This window comes from Metopolophium dirhodum, chromosome 6 (genome assembly GCF_019925205.1).
Source record: "Metopolophium dirhodum isolate CAU chromosome 6, ASM1992520v1, whole genome shotgun sequence".
NCBI lineage: Eukaryota > Metazoa > Arthropoda > Insecta > Hemiptera > Aphididae > Metopolophium > Metopolophium dirhodum.
This window is the reverse complement of record NC_083565.1, coordinates 19,724,524-19,737,254: the sequence shown is the minus strand read 5'-3', so window position 1 is coordinate 19,737,254 and position 12,731 is coordinate 19,724,524. Positions and strand designations below refer to the sequence as shown.

The following is a 12,731-nucleotide window of genomic DNA, read 5'->3' as shown; positions in this document are numbered from 1 at the left end:
AAATTTTTTATCATATACACAATTTAAAGTATTTTTTCTTGCATATTTGTTGCATATTTTCAGGATTTTTACTGCATATTATATGGCATATTTTGACGCTTTGTATGCATACAAATCCGCACACTAAGTAATAAACAATAAACAATTATAATTTAAATTTAATATTTGAGAATAATTTATACCTATCTATAATACATAAAGCAACAATCTTTTAACATTATAAAAATAATCTACTATATTTACCTTCAATTTTCAAATGTTCTAATAAGCAAGTAAATTATGCAGGGTTCAAATAGCTAAGTTGTTTTTGTATAACGCGTTTAATATAACTTTAATTTTGTATATGGATTAAAACTTCATCTGGAAGATCACTGATCGCCTCATCAAAAATCTGATAAGGTTTATCGCTTAGATATTTTAGGAAGATTTTTTTTTTTGTCGTATTTAAAGTTTTCTACTTCCAATGCAGTGTGATTTCCGGCACGATTATGGTCTATTAGTAATTTTGCTTTAGAAATCTCTTCCGGTGTACATTAATACTGCATCACACGTATTGTATTTATTATTCAAGCTACAACCATAGCTATACATTTATATCGTACACTATTACTCAGTTCAAGTTGAATCGTGTACGAGAACCCAACGTACACTATTTAATTAGATTTCAAGCAATTTACATCTTGTATTCGTATCATAACCTCCCTGCATGACGCGCAAACAATTTTCTTTCATGAAATTCTTTTCGTAGAATAGTCTGGTTGTTGCACAGTGCATAGTGTGCATCAACTCTGCCGTGATCGATAAACGCAGAGGCGTGACAAAGAATAGTATGTGTGGCTCGTGCGCAAGGCAATTTCAGTCTTTTGTGAATTCCGGCCCTCGACTGCGGCTCGCTATACAATATACACACGTCGCCCGCGACTAAAATAGCTCACTTCTAGCCCTTATTGCCACACAATATATTATTGTATGTACCAGAGCAACCCAATGCTACTATATAGAGCGCCAATTTTGAATGTGCAAAAATCTAGCGGGCCGGAGAACATAGAAAGCAAAAAAAAAACCCCCAATGTTAACTATATACCCCTATAAATAATATAATATTATTTACATTTAATAGTTCAATACTAGATAAGAATTTATTTCTACGTTTACGATATAAACATTACAATATCGGCTTTAATAATTTTATAAATATAATAAAATAAAATACAGAAAAATCTTAACATTTTATATTTTTATAAACTAAATTGAAATGTAGCACGGGCCAATGAAAAATGGTACGCGGGCCAGATGCGGCCAGTTGCCCTTCCCTGGTATATACCAAAGAGTAATATAATTACTCTATGGTATATACCTACTTCGATGACGTTATATATTATTATTTTTTGTTATATTATTATGACATGTTAACTCTATGTCGTATATAAAATTGATAATATTTTACAACTTTGTTTGCTAGGCTAGTAATGTTTATTGTTGACGACGATTGTGCCTACTGCCCATCTATACACTGTTCAATCGAATAAAATTAGTTTATACTTTATATTGTAATATTTCGACAGTAAATTGTTTTAATGATTGTAAGCCTTTACATTTTTTTGAGTTTGGTATTTATTAATTATATAGTGTTTAAAGTAAAGTAAAAAAAGTATTGTTTTCAATTTAAATTTATTTATGCTTATAAAAATAATTGGGCCTTTATAATATATGTTCATTACTTTTAAACTTCTAATATGAAATGACTCATGGCCTATGGGTAAATTTGCAAGTTTTTTGATCCAGCAAAAAAAATTATCTAATGACAATATAATTTTAAAAAAAAAATAGAAAATGAGCTTTTAGTGTTGTAATTTATCATTTTCGTTCAATGGTTTTTACTGACGTCTGACGTTTACTGACTTACTATGATCCTACCTAGTTTATTTCTATGATTAATAAATGGTCTTGCTAATACCAAATAACATGACGTATTCCAATAAATTTTTACAATATTTCTGAAACCTTGATTTTCTAAAATATACAATTATCTATATTAAATCATTTCAAATTCACCTTTTAAATATGACAATCAAGTTACTTAAATATTTGATTTTATTGATGTGGCAACGACAAACACATGATTCAATTTACACTAATCTGTATTTACCATTTCATATTCCACTTCTCGGTACTCTTACTTTATTAAGGATTTTAATATTGTATACAATTTGTTAATACGTCAAATGTTACATATTATTATAATGCATTTGGCAAGAACTTAAACTGGTAATTATATAAACATATATCATACAATTTAACGTGGTTGGTATTAGAGTTCATTTTATGGTGACCTGAAGAAGCGCGGTGATTGGATGCAGTCACTAATATAGTAATGTTTGCAGCTGTCGAGCAGACTCCCGGATGGGTGACCACCCGGGTTCTCTGTGACGATCTCTGCCTCACATAAAAAAACGCGTACCAACCGTAGCCCCCACACAAACCGAATAGGGTTGCTGAGTGTCAAAAAACGAAGTTCATTTTATGATTTGTTTTTGAACCTCTCACATGACATATAGTGAACTGAAAGTTAAAAATAACCGTGTGGAATATTGTCAACAGTAAAAACCAGCGAAGAACCATGCAGTTGCGAAGTCTTAGGAAAAAAAAAACGATACCATAACCTCCTAGTTATTTACCCAAGGACTTCAATTGGCTACGACGAAAATAGTGTTTGCACCTTTTTATCTACTAGTCAGCAATGTCAAAATAAAAACAGTTTTGAAAACGGATTACGATTGATCAACAAGATTATTAGATATAGCTGACCGAAAAATGTGTACCTACCAGTTTGATATCAATAACGTTTTATGTTAGAATTATACTATTATTTGACAGTTTATCGATCCCAAATTTCGTTGACGCAAGGATAAGCGTAAAAAGTTGAAATACGCTGAAGGGCCCATCGTTAAGGGCACGTTTGACCAATTGCGCCACGGTGGCCCAGAACCACAACAGTGAAACTCGTTTAAATACAATGTACGATTATTTATATATTTCATAATTTATAATATTATTTTGTTTGCTCGTGGCCGGTGGTGAATTCTTGGATGAAAATATAATTTTTTCATTATTTTTTTAAACCATCAAATATTATTATAATAATAACGTGAACGTCTATAGTGGCCTTAAATGTTATCTCCTTATTTTGAACGAGTGCAGTTCGACCACTTTCTGTTTTTTACCCGAGTGCGAATTAACCATTTATTTTTAGGTAGGAGGTGCAATTCGACTATCCAAAATTTTTGGTGTAGACAGCATGGGTATTATAGGTTTTCAACGGCTATCGTGTCGACGGTCTTTTGGGACGGTCTTAGTATACTTGTCTTTGGTCTTGGGCTCCAAGATTTTCCATTTCAACGACTATTTCTAGTCTTTTCCTCAACACTCATTTGACGACTCCTCCCTTTGATGGCTTTAAATTAAATTCAATTGATCAACGTGCGTTCACTTAAAGGGGCTGCGTCAAAGTGTCTCTCAGACCAAAAATCCAGACAAAACCGAATGGATTTGGTTCGATGGATTACAATTTTGAAAATGGATTACGATTGATTTACAAGATAATAGTATAGAGGTGATTTTTAATTTACCGAATGTCGTTATAGACTTATAGTGTAACGATGAATAATATAATTCAAAAATTACATATTATTTGTATTCATCGATATCACAGCTGTAAAAATAGATAGGTACTTATTCAAAATCGCCTCTGTAATAATATTAATAAAAACAACTTTTTTTAAATCAATATCTCTCTTATTGCAACATGCAAAATCTTATATAATAAAACGCTAGTCTAAAATAAATAAGTAGTAGTAGTGCTAGTACAGTAGAGGATTATTTTGTTAATTTTTGTCATAACTATATTTTGACCATTTTTATTATGGCGATCTTGAAACGTTGAACATTATCACTATAGGTATAGGTACTTGATAGTATTAAATTGAATAACTCCTGCTATAGACGTAAGCTATTAAACAGGAAATGAAAAACTGAAAACCAACATCTCTATAAATCGACACACAATTTAATGACTGGTTTTAGTAGTGTTACATAATTTCTCACTGTATACCTATACTCATTAAAAGTATAATAAATAATAATTATAACACTTTATATAGTTTATAGGAGAAAATCAATTATTTAATTTATCATTAGGTATATCATGTTTCTTGTTACCTATTTATTAATACACAAAATTGTACTTTTCGAAATATATTATGATATCTATACCTATACCTATGTTTTAATTATTTTAGAAACTTGCAAATTATGTTATGACATTTTAAATAAGTACAAAATTAGTCAATTTTATTTTGAATAAGTAAACAATAAATCTATGCGGTGAAATATTTCACAATACCTAACATTCCCCTTGCACGGTGAATGTTTACAACGATAAGGTACCTATTAGACTTAAAAAAAATAACAACACAATATCTAAATATATAAAAACATTATATAATATTATATTACAAAATATCTTATAACAGTATATTTTTGATATAAAATGTATAACATTTTTAAAGGTAGGTAAGGAATATCTATCACACATTTATGTACAAAATATTTTCAAAAGTGCACACATGCATTATACATGTATATAACTTATGTACATTAATTAACCGATCATAATAATATTATAATACTTGAGCTGTATATATAAACTATTTCATTAGTTTAGGAGCTCTTGGTCTTCACATTTGTCGATGAACACGGCTGAAGTCCTAGAGGCAATATCAGCATACTCTCTTGGACCCTGGCTGCACAACTTAGTATCCACTTGGATACCTCGTTTACTAAAGATAAAACAGTAATTATACAAATTATACATAATTAAATAGCAGTCACGGATTCTATTATTATTTTAGATTATTTTAGGTATTTTAATATTGTATGGCATAGGTATGTAAGAGCTTTAATTATCTTGCAGTGGGTCAAGATAGGTAGGTACCCCTAATATATTTTTTCATTCATAACCAAAATATTTGTTCAAGTTTTTATTATGTAATTTCTTATTTGTAATGTTTTAAATGTTAGTTTTTATATATTATAACTTGTACTCTAAATCGTGTCTGACTGTGGGTGTGAAATCTGATTTTTTGTTAACGATTGCTGTATATGAAGGATGTGGTTAAAAACCTAGATATATTGTTAATTTTTTATTTTATTTGTGTACTTAAACTGTACACAACATTTTAATTATTTGTAAACATGAAATACCTAGATCATTTTTTAAACGAATAGCTTTATCTAGAAAAAAATTAAATTTCAATGACCGTTCATTTGTTGAGAAAATTATTATTAGGGCTATGGATATCTAGAAGTTTGGATACTTTTTAATAATCACTAAAAACATAGGTAAGTAATATAGAAATTTTTTTCATAGCAATACGAGCTTATATTTTAAATTTTTATTGCATATTTTGCATATTTAACCATTTTTCATTTATAAGTGCATATTTGTAATTTTTTTTATACAAATGTGTAGTTTTTTAAATTTATGAAAAAAATTACATTTCAAATAGATTTCTTGGGCCTGAGATATTATAGTATGCTGGTTTTATTTATATAAAATATATATATATAAGTGTTGGTGACTTAGTGTTATATTAATTAGTTTTTGTTTGCCGATCACTCGCAATGTTACTTATCGGTACACCAAACGCGTGATTCCCTAAAACTCGATGTTAAAAGAAAACAAATCAGAAAAGAAAATTAATTTTTTTGTTGAAACGCAAGTTTTTTTTATTATAAATTATAATTTATAATTTTGCAAATATTATTTAGATATTAAAATAAAAAGGTGTTATCCAATACTATTATTTTTTTTTTTTAATGCATATATTTTGATTAGCATATTTATTAATTCTCTAGGTCATAAATGCGTGCATATTTTAAGGTTTTTTAGGGCATGAAGTTCGTAGCTCTAAATATAATCTCGAACGATTGTTACTTGCACGTTTATTCAATAGATCGCGACACGTATAAGTACATTGTTCAAAATATAGTGTTAATACCTATTGAAGTTAAAATAAATACTAACACTTATCAATAAAAGACTGTTACCTACACAAAAACTATAGTATATTATTTAAGGTCATTGAAATAATTTATTTAGTATGGGATTGTTGTTTAAATTTCATTAAATTGTATTTATTAATTCAGTTGTAGACGGTATATTATATCTATACACCCACTCGATACTAGATTATAATATAATATTTTATTAATTGTTATGTGCGGCAACCAGTGCAATCCGTGTTGATTAAATTTTAGTGTAAATATAATCTTTAAAACGAAATATAAAAAAATAATTTTTCATTTTTATGGATTTATTTTCATCTGCCTACTTGATTGGCATGATGTCGACAAGTCGTCATATATATATATATCCAAAAATGTGCTTATAAGTGAATATGATTATATAATAATATGATAATAATATGAATATTATTATAATATGACGGACATACCCTCTGTTTCCGTCGTCTTCGGCTTCTGTGACACCGATACTAGACACGTACAGATGGTCGTTGCACCAGAAGAAACATATGGACCTGGGTTGTAGTACGTCCATATCATACTCCCAGTAAAACTCTACTCGTTTCACTTGTCCTATGTCGTCCGGATGGGTGACCACAAAGCTCCGGCTGGTCCCGTGCTCCATACGCTCATAACCACTATGGCGTCGAGAAATGCATTCGTTAATACAATAATATTATGCGAATGACGCTATAGGTATATTATACTGTTATAATAATAATACTATATGGTCGTCTTACTTAGGAGTTAAATCTAGGTTTCTGATAACACCGTTGTCACTATGTAACGACACTTTCATAAAACCTTGAACCCAGGACTCAGCCCTAGGTGGCTTGGCCAAATCCAACATGACCTTGTATTGTCGTCCTAAAAAATTATCATATCAATATCTTAAATTATATAATAATTAATTATAAATAATAAAACTCAATTCGTAATAAATTAACATATTTTAAAATGGCTAATTTCGCATATAAGAGCCGTAAACAATAAAAAATTAATCGATATAAGTGGCTATACTCTGATAATGATTGTTTTGAAATATGTAATCGTATTAATTGTAACAAAAATATAAAATTTTAGGTGGGAAAAACTTTTTTTATCAATCAATCGTTTTAACTGACTATTACAAATTTAGAAATAACTATATAATCTTAGTAGGTACTAGTAGGTACTGATGGGTATGCATTTTAAATCTGTAATATTCAAGTAAACATTAATTTATAACAACTACCTATCAATTATACTTTTTAGGCTTTACCTATAAAACTTTTATATTTAGTTGGTAGATATAATATGCTTGATTGTATCTCAACGATACATATAATTATATAGTAAAATATAACATCATAACGTAATACCGACTATATGTATGGGGGGGAGGGGGGGCAAAGTTTTTGGTTCGGCCAACTCTAAAAATTGATCCGGGACAACATGTTTTTGTTATCTTGTTGGAGCCATTACATCACGTACGTTGTGACAGCCCGGCCATTTCGAAATTTTGGAAAATGTTTGCCCCAATATTCTTTAGTAAGAAATTTGCATTGATAAAATTAAAATTTGCATGATATTGGTTTAACACCTAATTTGAAGGGCTAGGGTGTCACAACGTACGTGGTTTTAACATTAATAGTTGTATATACAATAATATCATCTTAATTAATTATAGTTATGGAAATTTAATATAAACATCAAGTTCGATAAAAATCAAATATTCTCTTTGTGAGTATACTTACTACAATATGGCGTATCCTTCCCAGTAGATATGAAATACTTGGAACCCGGTGCATGGTTTGGTCTTACTGTATTTAAGCCCATTATGGCACATCCTGTATCATTTTCCTTGCACGAGAAACATTTACCCTTAAACATAATTTAAATTAAATTCTAGTCATAACACGAATACACATGATGAATTGTTGATTCGATGCTGACTTGAGTTGGTTGTATTCATAATTTATTATTTCCCATACGTATAGTTAAAACACATTTTTCTTAGCTCTCCGACCGATAAATAATTGTATAGGTTATTGTGTAATAACGATACAGCAAGGATATTTTAACGTAATATGTACTTATTATAATTACAGGCGAATTCCAAGTATTGAGTACATTTCGTAACTTAAAATATATTATGTCCAAGACAATCAGCTATAAGAAATATGCAAATGACCAAATTACACTTCAGATCATGACGTAACAAAACATTTTTTATATTTATTTTATTAAGACTTCATTCTGTCTAGACTAATATATTTTTTCTTGAAATGCTATAAACTGCATTGACGCAAAAGGCAAAACACTCAGTATCCAGACTTTGTTAATTGCGCACCTATTTATATGCCGGGTGATTCTTTTATCAAACCACACTCATTATTTCAAAAAGTGTACATTTTTTTGAAAATATTTTTTTACATAGTTTCAAGTTGCTTATAAGACAGCGTTTTTATTAAAAAATTAGATTTTTTCTTTATAATTTTTTAAGTTTTTTACTTTTTTGAATGACAACATAGGGTTTTAATTTTATATTCCAAAGCAGAATATTTTTCTTAGTATTTTGATACATGAAAATCGAATTTTGGGTGAGTAGTTTATGAGTTATAAATATTCAAAATTTCGATTGGTGGAGTGGAGTGGTACGGGGTTACCCCGCGAAATGTTTGTCCACTTTTCCGCTCATCAAAACTTTGAATATTTATAACTCATAAACTACTCACCCCAAATTCGATTTTCATGTATTAAAATACTAAGAAAAATATTCTGTTTTGGAATATAAAATTAAAACCCTATGTTGTCTTTGAAAAAAGTAAAAAACTTAAAAAAACTTAAGGATAAAAAATATTTATAAATATAATTTTTTAATAAAAACGTTGTTTTATAAGAAACTTGAAACTATGTAAAAAAATATTTTCAAAAAAATGTACACTTTTTGAAATAATAAGTGTTGTTTGATAAAAGAATCACCCGGTACAATTTAATAAACGCTCGAATATTATGTATTTGTAAAAATTAAATACCTAAGAATTTTCGTTCTAAAATTTATATTGGTAAAATTATAATATATTTAATACATCATTTTTTTTTATTACCTGTAAGAAGTTTTGATACGAGTTGCATTTGTGTGCGACGTATGGACATTTTGAGTTTATAGACTCGATGAACAGTTTTATGGCTCTTACGTGATTACAAGCAACTAAAACACGACTTGCTTCTTCAATTCCCTCTTTGATGAGAGTGAGAGGTAATGGAGTTTCCGTTAGATCACAGCCAGGCTGTTCCTTACCATTGTTTGGATAAAAGTCAATGTGACCACAAGGTTCGCTCATCCCGTACCCTAAATAAATATATGTACGGACGTTAAACGTAGGTATACTGTTAAGTGTGTTTTACTCAAGTTTAAGGGGAAATTTGAGTATCTTTTCCAATCGGTCGATGAATTGAATTCTATATATTATATTACTGACTGTTTTTTAAAAGGTAACCTATATAATAAATATTAATCAAGGTAAATATATCCACCCTATACAAAATCTGGAGATAAAACATCAACGGATGAAACAAACGTCTGCTTACAAAAAAATAATAATAATAATAATCACGATTATAAGATTATTTGGGTATGATTTTTTGAAATGTTCATAATATATAAGTAGGTAAGTATATTATTATTTCTCGAAAAACTATTCCCTATTTGCCTACATAATATTATTTTCAATTTTTAATTGATTGTTGGCACTTTGAAATCATCAATACATTTAATATTTTTTTAATTTATTTGAATCTAAATAATTTAATTAGATTTTCATAATTATTTAAAATTTATTTTTTTTTTTTTTCATCACATTGTTTTTTTTTTTCCTGGATTGTTTTATCTGTTGGAAAATAATATAACGTGATATTATCAACAATTCAAACAAAATGATTCCGTATTATAATATAAAAATTATAGTAGTCCGGTCGTACCGTATAATATAAATATTTGAATACCACACCAAGAAATTATTAGAGTTAAACCCGTCAACTCGTGGGTTTTCAAAATGTTATCAAGTCGGTGTATCGAACCGACGAAAAGTTAGAATAACCGAAATTGTAAACAACTCATATACCTATTAATTCTTCTAGGTCTGGCAATCAAACGAACGATTTAAAAATACGCCCAAACACATTTTCACAAAAACGTTTTGAACGTCCGAAAACCGTATTATAAAAGTGCACCGATACTTACCCAACAGAAATATGGAAGACCCGTCGGTGTGTATGACATCCACAAGTTGCGCATCGGAAGGGTCCAGTCTGGAGTGTGAAGGCATTCCTTGGAAATATGGTTCAGCAGGATCTAGTCCAGTGATTCGTCCTAGCCCTTCGATCCTTTCACCGGCGTACCCGGCAGTGTGAGCGCCCAGACTGTGTCCTATCAGATGAACATGTTTCGGATTTAACCCCACGTTATCCTAATACGTTACAAATAGAAAAAAAAATAATAATAATAACACAAGTATATAAGGACCAATAGTGACGGTGGCAAATATTTTTGATCAAAAGTTTTATTTTATTTTTATTATTGTATTGTTATCAGTAGGTATTATAAAATAGGCATGCTTATATTTTGTTATCATACCGTTAATATACTTCAAAAATTTATGAACATTTTTTTATCAGAGCTTAGAGGTCACAAACGCTTTTCGTTTAAGCATTTAGAAATAATCCGATGTGAACGAAATTATGCGACGAGTCGGAACGATAAAATAATACGATAGTACAGTTAAAAAAGTAAAAACCGTTTAAAACCTGATATAACTTAATGCATGTTATATAACTGAAAAACATAAATGGCAGCTGTTACCGTAATAATATTACACAATATAGTAAATAATAAATATATAATTAAATACGTATTTCCTTAAGAGGACGTGGCACCCGCACATGTTGTCTCCGTCTTACACGTATACGACATAGCAAATTTCACGCTCAGCAGATCACGTTTAGCCCCGTTAATCTTAAAATTAGAGTGAATTACCTCTTATAAAATTTAAATTTAAGAATGTTATATAGGGCATCTCATCGGCTTTTTGTTAAATTTTAATTTTAAATTGAGTTATGAGCATTAAAAGATGTATAAACAATTTACAATTTTAAAATACTCATAATTCACTTTTAAACTGAAATATAACAAAAAGCCGATGAGATGCCCTAGATAACATTCTTAACTTCAAATTTTATAAGAGGTCAATTCACTCTAATTTTAAGATTGCTGAGCGTAAAATTTGCTATGTCGTACACGTGTAAGACGGAGACAACATATGCGGGTGCGACGTCCTCTTAAGTTTTGAACGATTGTGAACCAAGTACAATTATAATGGGACCATGGATATTTTAAATATAAATTTGTATTAAAATAACAAATTCATACGTATTTTAGTAATCTAGAGTCACTTCCTTTTAATTTCATACTTTTAATCGTCTTTCCACGATAATATCGGTTACTATAAAATGTCTGTACTTGCTTGTAATGAAGTAATTTCTTTACTTCATACACACGTTAATCTAACGATTGAATCCGTATATTTTAATTTCTTAAATAGGTATACAACATTATGATGTATGCAATGGTCGTATAAAATCTTTATAAACATATCACATGTTATATAATATTATTGTAAACACGTAATAATTTATATTATTTACAATCATTTTGTGGTCATTCTATATTGAACGCGTGTGGTTATATACAAAAATCAACAAGCTAGATATAAAAATTCTTTTTAAAATACCTACCATAAAAAATAGAAAATAATAATAATAATAACGAGCACGCTAATTTCCTGCGAGTTTCATAATAGTAGGATCACTAGGATCTCATGTATGAATTTTTAATTTTCTAGTGAAATGCAAAAATGATATATTATTCAAACGTACATTGTATTTACATTAAAACTACACGATTCTATATAGATTCTAATATATGTATATATATATATATATATTGTACTAAATTATTTAGAGATAAAAAAACTATCAAAGAACATTTGGTTTTTTTAAAATATTCTTATATTTATATACGTAAGTATAATAATATATATGTATATTTTTTATTACTGGTATGGCTACCAACAATATTCTTTGCGCGTTTATCGACGTTGTTTTAATTCGTATAAATTCGTACTAAAACTGAGCATCTTTCGTCTCTGTTCAATCGATCCAATAATATTATGTGCTTAATGCTAATCCAACCCATTACATTACTTTTAAATAGTTGATGAAATAGGCGATTTCTAGTCCCACAAGCCGCGTATTGGCTGTTGCCTGCGTGTATAAAGGCAACGACCCGCCGGCCCAGTCCACTACAATTACATTCCAATCAGAATGTTTCAGAAGTTCTCTCCTCATTTCCTATGGACGAAACAAATGTAAATAGGTACATTAAATAACGATGAGTTTATATATTAGGTTTATATATTAGTTTATATATTATTTATATGAATAACATGAATTTAAATCAGTATTGTAACCCGTATACTGTTTTTGTATATTATGTCTTGGGTTATGCCCGTATATAATATTGTTGTAAAAATAAATTAATAAACTTCAAGAAGAAAGCTAAAGGATTTTAGCCAACAGCTGAATTCATTAATAAATTATTAACTTGA

At 29.0% G+C, this 12,731-nt stretch overlaps 1 protein-coding gene across 2 annotated transcripts in view; it reads right to left on the bottom strand.

The window, feature by feature from the left end:
* Positions 1-4,480: 4,480 nt before the first annotated feature.
* LOC132946876 (pancreatic triacylglycerol lipase-like) overlaps positions 4,481-12,731 on the bottom strand; it is a 31,930-nt gene continuing 23,679 nt past the window's right edge. For both annotated transcript variants that reach the window (XM_061016983.1, XM_061016981.1), the window contains 7 exons: positions 12,328-12,474; positions 10,310-10,535; positions 9,174-9,418; positions 7,821-7,947; positions 6,825-6,951; positions 6,516-6,722; positions 4,481-4,838 (listed from right to left, as the gene is read on the bottom strand). In XM_061016983.1, the coding sequence (XP_060872966.1) occupies positions 4,715-4,838; positions 6,516-6,722; positions 6,825-6,951; positions 7,821-7,947; positions 9,174-9,418; positions 10,310-10,535; positions 12,328-12,474 (1,203 nt within the window). In that variant the 3' untranslated portion in view covers positions 4,481-4,714. The remainder of the gene's footprint in view (positions 4,839-6,515; positions 6,723-6,824; positions 6,952-7,820; positions 7,948-9,173; positions 9,419-10,309; positions 10,536-12,327; positions 12,475-12,731) is intronic.